At 41.2% G+C, this 15,879-nt stretch overlaps 2 protein-coding genes across 2 annotated transcripts in view; one reads left to right on the forward strand and one right to left on the reverse strand.

The window, feature by feature from the left end:
• Positions 1–12,309, forward strand: part of hdac1 (histone deacetylase 1) — a 42,209-nt gene extending 29,900 nt beyond the window's left edge. The window contains exons 12-14 of the mRNA XM_060904696.1: positions 3,941–4,087; positions 8,355–8,403; positions 11,657–12,309. Of these exons, the coding sequence (XP_060760679.1) occupies positions 3,941–4,087; positions 8,355–8,403; positions 11,657–11,684 (224 nt within the window). The 3' untranslated portion in view covers positions 11,685–12,309. The remainder of the gene's footprint in view (positions 1–3,940; positions 4,088–8,354; positions 8,404–11,656) is intronic.
• A 1,236-nt stretch (positions 12,310–13,545) lies between these two features.
• The window catches only part of eif3i (eukaryotic translation initiation factor 3, subunit I), a 37,195-nt gene continuing 34,861 nt past the window's right edge, over positions 13,546–15,879 (reverse strand). Inside the window, exons 10-11 of the mRNA XM_060904697.1 lie at positions 15,349–15,441; positions 13,546–13,775 (exon numbers count right to left, since the gene is read on the reverse strand). Of these exons, the coding sequence (XP_060760680.1) occupies positions 13,694–13,775; positions 15,349–15,441 (175 nt within the window). The 3' untranslated portion in view covers positions 13,546–13,693. The remainder of the gene's footprint in view (positions 13,776–15,348; positions 15,442–15,879) is intronic.

Consider the following 15,879-nt stretch of genomic DNA (forward strand, 5'->3'; position numbering starts at 1 on the left):
TTTTTTTTTAAATCCCCGCTGGCTGAAAGACCCGAAGGGGGATGATGATGATGTGTCGATGTCCACCGTCCCGGGAAGGGTACTTACCTTCTGAAATCAGCTCCTCTCACAGTTTTTGGAGGAATTTCACGAAACTTGACAGGATTCTTTGTTATACGTCAGTAATATACGCATTTTTGCAATTTTCTTCAATTCGGTCGCATTTCACCCGAGTTATGGCTCTTAATTACCAAGAGCAGGGATGTGATTTTTCCACGAATTTGCGGAATTCCGCTTTTTTCACCTCAAAACTTGAAAAAAAAAAAAGGTTTCCGATTTTTCCCTCAAATCCACATTCGTATCCTATTCGTTCCGACTTTGTTTGAAAGATGGCAGCCTCGGATTTGCATCTTTATGCCTCGATCACGGAGGCTGCCATCTTTCAACTCTTTGTTTGAAGCGAGCGCGTTCATTGGTTGTTACAGAGCGATGGGCCAATCACGTACCTCGTTTCATCTCATTGACGTAACTACGTCATTTACGCAATTACGTCATTGAGATGAAACGAGGTACGTGATTGGCCCATCGCTCTGTAACAACCATTGAACGCACTTGTTAGCTGTACGTAAGCTCGCTTCAAACAAAGAGTTGAAAGATGGCAGCCTCCGTGATCGAGCGTAAAGATGCAAATCGAGTTAAAGAAATCGACAGAATAGTGAAAAACAAGTTCCGCTGGGAACGGTTGGAGAAAGAGGTTGCTACAGACGTTGGACATAAGACTGTGAGACATTTGTTCAGCGATTTCGTTCTTTGGGGAGAGGGCAGAGGTCTCTGGCTGTCAAGTTTGGGGATACTGGGACCTCCCCTGCCCGAGCTACGAGCGTCCAAAGTCGGGCTGGAGCCCGGGATAGAAACGAAACCTAAGCGGAGTGCCGCGGCTCGCCTCGGGGCGAATTACGTCCCAAGGCGCGGGGCTAGTGGGCCCTGCTCGCGCTGGTTCTTTGGGGGGTGAGTGAGTGAGTAAGAGTGAGTGTGTGAGAGAGAGAGTGAGCATGTGTGTCAGAGTTGCATGTTGACCATTAAATTGGCTTGAATTTGTTAATCATGACAAGTTTTTTTTCTTGTGTGTTTTGCTTGCCATTTTAGTACAATTTAAGTCAGAAAACCCCAAAACCCAGGAGCTTCGGGGGGCTTCCCCCCTTGTCCCCCCACCAGGGTGCTGCCCTGGACCAGCTGGGGGCCTGCGGCCCCCAAACCCCCGCCTAAAATTTTCAGATAATTTCACCAGCCCCAAATCACATCCCTGCAAGAGCTATAACTCCATACTTAAATGGAAGTAACCCCCATACTTCGACAATTTCATGAGGGTGTATTAAGCACCTGGAGCGTAGATATAGTTGCCAGCAGGGGGATATTGTGCTCTCGGAGCACTCTTGGGGTGTTTTCCACCCCATGTATTTATTTATTGTGATTGATTGGTTCCAGTATAATTAAATTAGACTGAATCATTGCAAGCTCACAGGTTCTTGATGCACATGGTGTGCAGGCTTTACTGCAAAGCTGCTTGTTCCTCACTATGATTTGATCCAACGTCCAAAATGGGCATATGCAGGTGGGGGGAAAAAAAAAAGCCAGCATAAGAGTATGAGACTATTACTGCTTTCTTACTGTTAAATGTGACTGTTTTCATATATTAAGTTTGTTTTAGCTGCAGTTGTGGGTGTCTGTCTTGGACATTTCTGATATGTTACTTACTTGGTGTCTTCTCTTGCACACGCTGCTTGGTACTGTGATCTTTCTTTTGAGTATTGCGATACATTTTGCAGTGATTTATCTTTATCTTAATGCTGGACTTTCAATTAGTGTGTAGTATTTGAAAAGGGCAGAGACATTGCACGTTATGGTACAGTATGTCTATGTTTAAATGACGCAGAGTGATTCACTGACCTGAATAACATGTGGAGTATCAACATTTTCCCCCGTAAAGGATGTGAACTGGAGTTTCAGGGCCTGATATACTGTACGAGTCTTCAGTGTGCGCGTTAAATGAATGGGAAGGAAAAGCTGGGAAATGAGACAAACAGCAGGATTATCTTGTGTTAATAAATAAGCCTAAAAGCGTAACGCTGAGTTTGATAAATGTTTCCTGTAGCCTGCGGGATGGGTGCTGCAGTAAACTAAGCTGGTACCATGACTTTGAAAGGAGGAAATGAATGCAGATTGCTTACATCTGAAATTGTACTCCCCAATCCAACTTTCTCTCTCCCCTCCTGAGACTAATTTTACAAAGCTGTGTTATTCACCACTCTGTTGTACAACCCCGATTCCAAAAAAGTTGGGACAAAGTGCAAATTGCAAATAACAACGGAATGCAATAATTTACAAATCTCAAAAACTGATATTGTATTCACAATAGAACATAGACAACATATCAAATGTTGAAAGTGAGACATTTTGAAATTTCATGCCAAATATTGGCTCATTTGAAATTTCATGACAGCAACACATCTCAAAAAAGTTGGGACAGGGGCAATAAGAGGCTGGAAAAGTTAAAAGGTACAAAAAAGGAACAGCTGGAGGACCAAATTGCAACTCATTAGGTCAATTAGCAATAGGTCATTAACCTGACTGGGTATAAAAAGAGCATCTTGGAGTGGCAGCGGCTCTCAGAAGTAAAGATGGGAAGAGGATCACCAATCCCCCTAATTCTGCGCCGACAAATAGTGGAGCAATATCAGAAAGGAGTTCGACAGTGTAAAATTGCAAACAGTTTGAACATATCATCATCTACAGTGCATAATATCATCAAAAGATTCAGAGAATCTGGAAGAATCTCTGTGCGTAAGGATCAAGGCCGGAAAACCATACTGGGTGCCCGTGATCTTCGGGCCCTTAGACGGCACTGCATCACATACAGGCATGCTTCTGTATTGGAAATCACAAAATGGGCTCAGGAATATTTCCAGAGAACATTATCTGTGAACACAATTCACCGTGCCATCCGCCGTTGGCAGCTAAAACTCTATAGTTCAAAGAAGAAGCCGTATCTAAACATGATCCAGAAGCGCAGACGTCTTCTCTGGGCCAAGGCTCATTTAAAATGGACTGTGGCAAAGTGGAAAACTGTTCTGTGGTCAGACGAATCAAAATTTGAAGTTCTTTATGGAAATCAGGGACGCCGTGTCATTCGGACTAAAGAGGAGAAGGACGACCCAAGTTGTTATCAGCGCTCAGTTCAGAAGCCTGCATCTCTGATGGTATGGGGTTGCATTAGTGCGTGTGGCATGGGCAGCTTACACATCTGGAAAGACACCATCAATGCTGAAAGGTATATCCAGGTTCTAGAGCAACATATGCTCCCATCCAGACGACGTCTCTTTCAGGGAAGACCTTGCATTTTCCAACATGACAATGCCAAACCACATACTGCATCAATTACAGCATCATGGCTGCGTAGAAGAAGGGCCCGGGTACTGAACTGGCCAGCCTGCAGTCCAGAGCTTTCACCCATAGAAAACATTTGGCGCATCATAAAACGGAAGATACGACAAAAAAAGACCCAAGACAGTTGAGCAACTAGAATCCTACATTAGACAAGAATGGGTTAACATTCCTCTCCCTAAACTTGAGCAACTTGTCTCCTCAGTCCCCAGACGTTTACAGACTGTTGTAAAGAGAAAAGGGGATGTCTCACAGTGGTAAACATGGCCTTGTCCCAACTTTTTTGAGATGTGTTGTTGTCATGAAATTTAAAATCACCTAATTTTTCTCTTTAAATGATACATTTTCTCAGTTTAAACATTTGATATGTCATCTATGTTCTATTCTGAATAAAATATGGAATTTTGAAACTTCCACATCATTGCATTCCGTTTTTATTTACAATTTGTACTTTGTCCCAACTTTTTTGGAATCGGGGTTGTATGTTGTTTAAAACTATTCAAATATGTTTCTTTGCCAGTTCGTGCCCACGATAAGCGGATAGCCTGCGACGAAGAGTTCTCCGATTCCGAGGATGAAGGACAAGGCGGCCGCAGAAACGCGGCCAACTACAAGAAGGCCAAGAGAGTGAAGACCGAGGAGGAGAAAGACGGAGAAGAAAAGAAAGGTGAGCAGATGAGTACAGACAACGACACTCCATCAGTGTTCTGAAGATTGATTAAGCCTAGTTTAGGGCTGAACTACATGATAATGAAATGTTTCTGGACAACTAACCTTAAAGCAGATGCGCAGAACCTTTTTATTTTTAAATAAATTTGAGTGGATAGGATCTCCACCTGAGTGGATAGGACTCTTGTATGCTGCATAAATGGTGAATTTTTTAAAAAGCTTTTGAGAGTTAAAATCGACCGCAGTGTTGGCGTTCGAGCTGCCCCGCTGAGCCAGCCAGCCCTGTGTGTGACGTTGCTGTGGTAACCGGTTTTAAGGCCGAGGCCTTTGACAGCTAGAGACCAAAGTCATATAAATAAACATTTATGGTGAAAGTAAGAAATAGCGTCACCGACTTGCTCAACTAAGACTGATTTGACTTCATTGATTGTGGGTTGACTCTCATTACAACAGGATGGGTGTTATAACTTATGCAACATACGTGTACATGCATGCATTTTCACTGATAAAACGTAAAAGGCTCATTAAATAATCAGATGAACTGAGACGATCACATTCTGAAGCAAATTAAATAATCTCATACCGCTAACTTAAACACAATACAAGTTACATGGATTAATCTAAATGCAGGTAAACAACGTGTTTTTGTTGTTTTGTATCCAAATGAGAGTCGGAGCGTTACCCGTCTGTGTTCTCGCTTCTTGAAGGCTGATCTTGTGGCCGATTGTTCTGAAACAATCTGACTTTTAGTTGTTCATTCAGCTCTCTGTTCATTCGCTTCTTCCACATAAGGGTGAGATGGCAGCGATTATCCAGTTTAGAAATCAGACGGCTGCTCCACTCATTCTCTGTTTTCTCCATGCTGAGTACTCCGCCATTACTGCTCGGCTCAGGCAATTACTAAAACCCAGGACAGGATGTCTCGTCACATCACTGGTTTTAGCAACAACCGCGGGGAGGTCACTGCCCAAGCGATTATATTCCGTCCCAGGTTTTAGCAACGACCCTCTGCTCACTCTGGGAGGACTGGTGCAACTGAACTCACTTTAAAAAAAAAAAAAAAAAAACTTTCCTTTGCTTGTAGTTTTCTTTAATTGTTGGTACTGCACCCTCTTTCAATACGGGCTTATAGCCAGCGCTCCTCAACCAGTGGTTGCGTTAGACTTTTTCATTGTCCGTCATTTTGACGGACAGGGTCGTAAAAATTCCGTCATTGTCATTTAAAAGTTAAAATAAAATGACAGATAATAATGGACAATGTATATAGGCTATAAATGCTATACATTTAATAACTTGTGTTTTCATGGACTCATTTTCATTTAAAAATTAATTCACAGAACAAGCTTGTATTATTTAATCATTTATTTATGTATTTATGATGCAAAAAAGATGAACAGAGATTCTGACGTTCGGTCACTTGTGAACCCATTTTCCCTCCGCTAAAAACATTGCGGCTGTTGTGCCTTAACGGGCATATGAACAATGTTATTTTACAACGTAGCAAGACAATAGCAGTTAAAATATGAACAGTCCACTACAGCGATTTAAGTGATGATCTAATTTGACCTGTTTGCGTGAGCTCAAACCTTCCTTCTGGCCCGCATGGATTTAAATTGGGAGCTCGCTTGTGCATAATCAAAGTCGTCAATGGAGACTGCTGCCGAGGCAACTGTCATTAAATTTTGCGTCTTTGCCTCGGACAGACGACTTCTCATTGACGTTTTAATTTTATTCTGAAGGCTGAACCCGCGCTCTGCTGCAACACTGGAGACTGGAATAACCAGCGCCACTTCAGCCAAAGTTCTGAAGTCGGGAAACATTTCTCCCAGGGAAGTGATCAGAAGCCGGCAAGAACCTCTGAAAGTTGGATTTCCCGACCCTGCTAGTACTCTCTTCATAGGGAGGAAATCCTGCAGCATGCGGTCTTTCTGCACCAGTGGTGCCCCGTAGTGGGCTGACACGGAAGGTCTTAAATAAAACGAAGTTATGTTTAAATGTTAGTTTGTCTACCCGTGCTCTCATTAAAATGATAGTTTAGCAGATATTCGAGCAGTGATGTTCCTAAGCTTGCTGGGGAAGAATACAATAAATCTGCATTTGTTTCATTTTAAAAACAAGAAAACAACTAGCCTAAACGAGCGCTATTGCATTAAGACGTACAGGCAGGGAAACGACACAAACAACCCAATGCATCTCCTTTTTTTTAATAGCAAAAATGACGTGTCTTCTGCAGAGAAGGGAAACATTAATACATCTCACTGTGCTAGTGGTTAGAAAAGGGCAATTCCATGTAAATGTCAACCTCACCATGCAAAAATAAAGCAACATGTAATACATCAAAACCACTCCCAGAGATCTCACCTAGGCCTGTATTTTACAGATGTGAATAAGTTGAACCAATTTGTAACCAACCTAATACGTCACTGTCAGTCTTTCTTTCTTATAATGTAAACCCCAAGCTAAAATCAACTTTGATCATGTACAATTCTATATTATTGCCACAAGCCACAGAAATGTATGCTAAAATCCACAAAACAGCAAAACAATAGCCATCCTAAATATTATTTAAGAACTTTGATAGTTTTAGCTGATATTTAGAGAGTTTTTCAAAGGGTTATGGTGGTTAAATTGCTGATTTTCTAAACATATGCCATGTCTATTTCAGACGCGTCACATCCATAACGGAATTTCGTCACATCCATAACGCTGACTTTTCCTTCCGAAACTCTGCATGAAATACAAAATACTTTAAACAGATTTTTTTAATATTCACCTTGGACCCCTCTATCAAATGGATATCTCCATTTCGACATTAGGTTTACAATTTCACAGAGTTTGATAAAAATGTACAGTCACCCAAGAAAAGTGATACTTTTTCTGTCACATCCATAACGCATCTTTTATTGGCGTTTTCTGGCATGCCCTAGATGTACTATGGGAATTGTTCTTGTTCTATCACTTCTCCAGTATGGTACAGCCTTAAAATATGCAACACCTGTTTAAATACTGGGAGACAATAAAACATGCACTGGGTCATTTGTTGCCATTTTGAGTTCAAGTGTCACGTCCATAACGCTGGAATTGCTCAAAAGTCAGAGCAGCCTTGCGCAGTGGCTACAGTGTATACATGAGTAGCACTGAACATCAAGACTGCCGCAACGTCGGCTCAGATTGAAAGTGACGGCAGTGAAGACTACGTATACTGTATGTAAAAGAACTCTGCCACAACTTGCCAATCATTTCAATTGTGTGTTTCATTATGTTTTATTGTTATTATTAGGCTATTATTGTTATTGGTAATGGTAACGGTAAACATCTGTCAAAATGACCGACGGCCTTCAGATTTTTCCGTCATAGCTAAAAAAATCCGTCAGTGACGGACAATTGTCGGTTAACGCGACCTACGTCCTCAACAGATCAGAGGTCTCCTACAAGTCTTCAGTATAATGTGCAGAAGAGAGACCACTTCATAGGCGCCCAATGTGCCCGTGAACTTCTCGCAAAACGTGTTCAAACTGCAAAGATTTGAACATTCTTGGGCCATGAATGCAACGTAAATCCACCTTCTGTCATGTTGCTGCACCGCCAGCAACACATCTCCGTGGCATGGCGATAAATTAGCTCAAAATGGAGGATCGGAGTTGCAGTCAGCTCTGTGTTTTAGTGTAGCGGAAATGGCGATGAGACCGATAGACTTCCTGCTGTGACGTTACGGACGTCAAGGTCATTCACTCAGACCGCGACCTATATGAATCACTTTAATCGTAAAAATTACTATATTAGATTTATTGTTGACGCTTAAAACTATTCCTGTGCCATTCTTGAGGTCTCAAGGTGTTTATAAACAAAAAGTGAGGCCATGGCTCTGCGTATACGCGTGAAGGCATGTGCTGACTAGTTGGAATCACAAATTATTATTTTTAAATTTTGGATTAACAAATTTTGCATGTGCACAGAGGACTCTCACTGTCTCGAAGCCTGCAGTGACTTTGGCTCTTAGATTCGACATAACTAAGCACTGTATTGTAGTTATTAGCGTGAGGAACATCTCTGATCTTGTTAGACTGTGCAAGAAGTTATGTTGATTGAAATTTATTCAATTATTAGTAGGTGGCTGAGTGGCTTTAAATCGCCCCTTGCTGTGAAATGAGTGTATTCACCGAGCACGTTCCTGGGAAGGCCTCCATGACTCTGACCAGGATCAAACTCTTACTGAAGATGAACTTTATTCATGAACTGATTGATGTTTCTCACTCCTCCTGCAGATGTGAAGGAGGAGGAGAAAACCCCAGATGAGAAAATGGACACAAAAGGGTATGTTTTATGATCACTCGATTAGACTAGTGTAAATTGTTGAAATATTCAGTATGTCTACTGTGTTTTAATGTTCACACTATGACGTAAGTGTTCATATTCTGTGTACGTGCCAGACAGAGTTACGGTTTCAGTGATGGTGCATTATATGACCATTTTTTAAATTAAATTTTCACAATACTATGAAAATTGGATGGGAAACGATAAAGTGACACATTTGAAACAGTATGATTTATCGGACCAGTCCTGTGGCACGTGCGGTTTGACGTTTCTGCAGTTTCCCCACTCACAGCTTTAGCTCCCTACATGCAGTTATTTAAAGCTTGATACAAAAATCGAAAACTTTGGTTGGATCTTATCCTGTCGTACACGATCTCTCATTAAACGTACATAAAACACTGAGTTGTAATCCAGCTTGGAAGGAAGTAGCAGGAGATGTGTTCTAGCTCACCAGAGCCACTAACCAGATTTCACAGATAAGTGAATTGTTTTGTTTGTGTTTATCTATGTACAGCGTCTTGCAAAAGTGTTCATCCCCATTGGTGTTTGTCCTGTTTTGTTGCATTACAAGCTGGAATTAAAATGGATTTTGGAGCGTTTGCACCATTTGATTTACACAACATGCCGACCACTTTAAAGGTGAAATATTTATTTATTTATTTATTTATTTATTTATTTTTTTTAATTGTGACACAAACAATAAAAAAATATCTGGAGTATACATAAGGTATTTCCCCCCCATTAAACCAAAAAATAAAAATTTAGTACTGTGTAAAGCCACCTTTTGCTTCAGTTACAGCTGCAAGTCTCTTGGGGTATGTCTCTATTAGCTTAGCACATCTAGCCACTGGGATTTTTGCCCATTCCTCAAGGCAAAACTGCTCCAACTCCTTCAAGTTAGATGGGTTGTGTTGGTGTACAGCAATCTTCAAGTTATGCTACAGATTCTCAATTGGATTAAGGTCTTTGATGAGGCCATTCCAAGACATTTTAAATGTTTCCCTTTAAACCACTCCAGTGTAACTTTAGCAGTCTGTTTAGGGTCCGCGTCCTGCTAGACCGTGAACCTTCATCCCAGTCTGAAACCTCTGGCCGACTCAAACAGGTTTTCCTACAGAATTGCCCTGTATTTAGTGCCATCCATCTTTCCTTCAGACCTGACCAGCTTTCCTGTCCCTGCAGATGAAAAATATCCCCACAGCATGATGCTGCCACCACCATGCTTCATTGTAGGAATGGTGTTCTCAGGGTGTTGGGTTTGTGCTAAATGTGGCGTTTCCCATGATGGCCAAAAAGAACAATTTTAGTCTCATTTGCCCAGAGAATCTTCTTCCATGTGTTTAAGGAGTCTGCCACATGCTGTTAGGCAAACTCCAAATGTGTTTTCTTAAGCAGTGGCTTTTTTTTCCTGGCCACTCTTCCATAAAGCCCCACTCTGTGGAGCGTACGGCTTAAAGTGGTCCTATGGACATACTCCCATCTGTCCATTTTAAAAAACATTTTTTTGTGTGTTTTTGTTTGTGGTTTTGTCCACTGGTTGTGGTGTAGCTCTGGACCCAGTTTTGGGTGTCGGTTCCCTCCAGGCCTTGGTTTGCCGTGGGTGATGCCTGTGCTCCTAGCCATGGACTGCAGTGAGCTCGTTTTAACATCGTGGTTGTCCAGCGCTCTGTGCTTTAGTGCTTGGCGGCGTCATGGCGGCTGTGCAGGTGGTTTGGGACGTAGCGGTGCTTCTGTGCTCGCTTTGTGGATCCATGGCGTGGTGTTCTGAGTGATGTTGCCGGCAGCTGTACTGGCGGTGTGGGACTGTAGCTGCTACACCATTTGGAATGACATCCTGACCTCTATTTGGTGGGCTTTGTTTGTTCCCTATAACTGTAAAGCGACCTTGGGTTTTGAGAAAGGCGCTGTATAAATTGAAATTATTTATCTCCGCTGTGGATCTTTGCAGCTCCTTCAGCTTTATTTTGGTGTCTTTGTTGCATCTCTGATTAATGCCCTCCTTGCCCAGTCTGTGAGTTTTGGTGGGCGTTCTTCTCGTCAGATTTGTAGTGGTACCATATTCTTTCCAGTTTGCTATAATGGATTTAATGGTGCTCCGTGGGATATTCAAAGTTTGGGATATTTTTTATAACCCAACCCCGATCTATACTTCTCCACAACTTTGTCTCTGACCTGTTTGGAGGCTCCTTGGTTTTCGTGTTGCTTGCTTAGTAGTGTTGTAGAGTCAGGGTCCTTCCAGAACAGGCTGATTTATACAGTGAATTGGTTGCACCAGCTCTTATTTAGGGTTTTTTTCCATCTTAATTAGGGCTGCACAATTAATCGAATTTAATCGAAAATCGCGATTTTGGCTGCCATGATTAAATTAAATGAAAATCGTGATTTATTTCCATTTAAAATGCGAACTCTGCTGTATATCTGATCAAGCACTTTTTGACCAATACTCCGCCAAACCATTAGGGGGCGAACCGACGCATGTAAGGTTTCATTACTCCGCCTAAATAAGCAAGCAAGCCAAGTGCGCAGAGCTTCAGTGCAGCGGTATCTTCTTCAAGGGGTGATAGCAGGTAGCAGATTGAGGTGAGAGAGAAAAGCTAACTATGTCGGAACAACAGACTATTTAGGACTGGAGGCAATGTTGTGACCTGCCTTCGCTCATGTTTAAAGCCAGAGCATGTTGATAGGCTGCTCTTTCTAGCTAAAAACTTGTAGGCCTCAGTATAATGCTATGTAATTGTTGCATGGTCCTTTATCCTTTGGTAATTTCTTGGATAAATTTCATTTATTTGTCATTTGGAAATCAGAATTTCTCTTTTAAATTTCATTCTGCACTGAAAGCTGTTCATATTGTTTGTTTGAATATAGTGAAATCAAATTTAAGTGATTTCCCTAACATCAGGAATAATCGTGATTAATAATCGCGATTACAATTTTGATCAAGATAATCGTGATTATCATTTTTTCCATAATCGTGCAGCCCTAATCTTAATTACTGTTTGTGTCACAATAAAACAATTTTCACCTTTAAAGTGGTCGGCATGTTGTGTAAATCAAATGGTGCCAACCCTCCAAAAAATCCATTTCAATTCCAGCTTGTAATGCAACAAAACAGGACACGCTTTTTTGCAAGACACTCTAAATGGTAGTGTAAAAAATCACTGAATGCTTATTTGTATGATTAATCAGATGTGGGGGAGGGGCTTAAAATGTGGGGTTGAGTGACGAAACGAATAATCCTTTCCTGTTTCTGAAGGCCAAAAGAAGAGCTGAAAACAACCTGAACACCAGAGTCTAAACAGATGCATGAACTCGAGTTCACACACACACACACACACGTGATGTTAGCCTCCGTGCTAAAGACTGTAAATTATTTTCTAAGACTTCTTTTACTATTTGTATTCTTAATGGGTGGCATAAGTTTTGTTTTTGTTTTTTTGTTTTGTTTGTTTGTTTGCATTACACGTGTTGAAATGTAAGATGTATCCTTTCCTTATCACACACCCCTCATGGTTTGGTCCCCCACCCCCGGGTTATGAATCTTGGCATCATTTTAGGTAGAAATTTATAGTAACACCTCAAACCGGACCAGAAGCAGGTGAGATGGTCATTAGCTGTGCTCCACCTCTAAGTTATTTGGAATCATGGACTTGAATACATAAACACGTGCATCGTTTCCTGTATTAGGTCTTGTCTTTTGTGGATGCTGCTCCTCCCTGGCCCAGTGTCCTTTACCTCATTTTAAAGAGAGAAATTTGTTTGTTTTAATGATGTCTTTGTTTATGGCTCCTGTGGCCAGAAATAGCAGTTTTAGGAGTTCCACAGTTCTGTGGTTTTGAATTGTCCATATTATTATTATTTTATTTTTTTTTTTTTTTGTAAAGTAAATAAAGAGAACATGATCTCTTATTCTGTTAAAAGCTTTCATTTACTGAATATGCACAAAGTATTATTAAATAAGGCATCAGTTTATAATCTAGTGAGTACTAGGACTGTACGAGTTTTAAAATGTCTGACCTAAAATAAATCCACAGTGCCGTTTCTGAAAGCAATTTAAGAGCATCTCTGATCCTGCTGTCTCAGCACTTAATCACAAGCCTCGCTTGAGCCAGAACTTTTTTTTTTTTTTTTTAAGCTCCACTTTAGTGTTTGTCTTTCCCTTGACATGTATTTAAACATGAGGTGGTTGTGGAGCTTAAAAAAAGTGTTAAAAGCTCACTGAAGTGCTCATGGTAGTGTGCACTAAGCTGTTAGTGAATTTCTTTATAGCAAACATGGTCACTAAACATACTCTAAAGGAGAACTGAAGGCAAATTTATGATAAATTCTATTTCTCATTTTATTAAATATCGGAATGCATTTTTGATTATTTTGTCACTGCTATAGCAAGTGATGAGTGTTTGAAATATGCTCTGTAATATATATATCAGTCAAAGCAATGGCCATAAACAAGATACGTTGAGACCTATGTGAGACATCATAGGACAGAAGTAAAATGTACAGCGGAAATCAAAGTGACTGCCAACGTGCCCTCTTTCGAATGCTGATGTAATCAAGCTGGAAGTTTTGTTAGCAATCGTCTCGTTTTTGTGCAATACTTCGTTTGGAAAACAGTTTTCAAAATGGTGGCGCTGACACTTCACGTTTCCAAGTCTCGTGGATAAGCGACCCCTGCCGTGGACCAAACAAACTAACTTCAACACAGCTAAAAACCGAGTAGGCCGATAAGTATAATATTTAATTGCAATTAGTTGCCAATACAAGTCACGATATAATTGAATAACACGTTAATTAAGAACTAATGACTTCAGTTCTCCTTTGTCAATGAATTTTACCTAAACTACAGGATAAATTAATCTCATTAATGAGCATGTCAGGTGATTTTTTTTTTTTTAGGCTTTACACGAAGCCTAAAACTAAAGCCAGAAAACTAAGTGAAACACCTGTGGGGCTTTAACATTGCACTGGGAGTAAGGCTTGTGTTTAATTTCCCTTCATTTATTAGCAAACAAACACTTTTGTATTTTCAACTTGTAACAAGCAGCAGTTTAACCATGTGCTAGGATTCTAAAAAGCTGCTAGCTTTTGTTAATTATTCTGAATGAACTTAACTCCTGATCCAAATATGAAAAAACAAACACTTAGTGTATGTTGAACTGTTTATTTATGAAATACTCAGGAACATTCCAACCAGCGTATGTGCAGTCTATAAAGCTGAGTGTTGGAAAAGAAAAAAAAAAACAGGATGCGTCTCCGGCTGATGATCTGGTGTTAACAGGCATGACGTCTGTTTTTAGGCCTCAAGCTCAAAGTCGAAGTACTGAGGATCGAAGTAATGAATTCTGACGTAGCCGTCCTCGCCTCCGCTACTGTAACTGAAAAACAAAGTGTTTTGCTGTACGTTAACTTTAATCAAGATCCTTTTTAAGGAAATATTTCAGAATCACAATCTTAATTGCAGTTAAAGATGAGCTTCATGTTGAATGATATCTGGCTGCATCGCAGCACTCTCTTATACCACCAGGTTGAAACATACAGTGAGGTCCAGAAGTCTGAGGCCACGCTTCTGTTTTGTATTTACATTTAATTCTACATCAGCACTTGGTATTTCTCCCTTTAGCTATAATAACAGCACGTTTGAGCTTCCATGGAGTGTACAAATTTGTAAAAGCTGATGATGCATCTACAGGCCTTAATGGAAGGAATAAGCTTCGAGGACAGGCAGTTAACATGACCACCATCAAATTCTTCTTACATTTAAATAATAGGCTTAAATCCCAGGGTTTTCTATTGCCGCTTTTCCACTACCAACGCGGCTGAGTGGGGCTGTTGGAGTTGCATTTCGACTACAACCGCGCTGAACCGTGCTGGCTGGAAGTGGGTGGACAAATTGGGTGGAGTTAGCGAAAGTGGGTGTACATCACGTGATGTCGTTAGGTGGCGCAAACAGCGACATCGGTGACCTTTTAAGCGGTAGTCTCACAACCCGGAGAGTAAACAATAAACATGGAGGACATGGTGTCATTAGTGGTCTTGGTGCTGTGGCTTGTTGTCACCGACAACGCCAACAGATACTGGCAAGAGCGTATAGATGAGGCGAGGCGCATAAGGCTTCAGAAATTCTCGTAATTCGTAATTCTTCTTCCGGGTTTACGGTGTTTACAGATCCCAGCGTGCTCGCGGGGCGTGTGTGGGCATGTGAGGACACTCCTCCTCACCAATCAGTGCACAGGGGAGTGTCTCCTCACGCCCCTAGCCCCACTCGGCTCGGTTTGGCTCGCTTCAGCCCCACTCCAAAACTGTGCAAGTTTTGGGGGCTAAGCAGGGCTGAAGCGAGCCGAGTCGTGCTGTTCTTAGATAGTCGAAACGCAAGCCGTGTCGGGCTGAAGCGAGCTGAAAAAGGGTAGTGGAAAAGGGCCATAAATGTGCTACTAGGAAGCCACAAAATGCAACAGCCTATATCATGATTACTGTTACAAAGAACTAAACACTGTCTTCTGACACAGGATACTCCTTTGTTAAATAACTAACATGTTTCATATTGGACGTAGATCACAAGGATTATCTGCTGTACGAGTCTGTGTGTCAGCAGTTGTTATAGCAACATTTTCAAATGAGCTCGTTATACTGTCATCCTTTACAATACTACTTCCGTTTTGCAGAAAAAGTTTCAACTAAAGAGTATGGTCACTTTCTGAAATCCTACAAACAGCCAAGATTATTACAGTCAATTTACAAAAAGACGACAAATCAACTGTTAAAGTGTAACGTGACGTGGTTACTGAGGTGCCATATCAGCATTTTAAAAAAAAAGTAAAAACGGGGCTTGGTGAGAAACTGGATTTCTTGTGTTATCTCGCAAGCAACTGTTGCTCAAAGTTTTACACGCCTAAATGATGTATGTGCAATCAAGTATTTTAAAGAAGAAACAAAACTTTGAATAAATACCTTTTGCCATCGGGGTGGAAAGCGACACAGTTGATGGGGCCGAAATGCCCCTTCACTCTTCCAAACTCCTCTTCATAGGCTGCATGGAAAAACCTGAAGGAGAAAAGATAGATAGATAGATAGATAGATAGATAGATAGATAGATAGATAGATAGATAGATAGGCAGGCTACGTTCACGCTGCAGGCTGAAGTGACTCAAATCCGATCTTTTCGCCCATATGTGACCTGTATCCGATCTTTTATTGACAATATGAACGACACAGATCCGATTTTTTCAAATCCGACCCAGGCCGTTTGGATATGTGGTCCTAATTCCGATTCCTATCCGCTCTTTTCATATGCGACTTCAGTCTGAACCGCCAGGTCTCATTCATCCGACTTACACGTCATCAACAAGCCACAAACGTCACTATTCTGCGCTGAAGTAGGCGGCGGGTCTCTCAAAAAAAGTTACAACAACATGGCGCATAATCACGGGCGCAGATAGAGGATTTAAATTCACCTCGTTCGGTCCCCCCCACTTATAGGGA

Source organism: Neoarius graeffei, chromosome 22, assembly GCF_027579695.1.
Source record: "Neoarius graeffei isolate fNeoGra1 chromosome 22, fNeoGra1.pri, whole genome shotgun sequence".
Classification (NCBI taxonomy): Eukaryota; Metazoa; Chordata; class Actinopteri; order Siluriformes; family Ariidae; genus Neoarius; species Neoarius graeffei.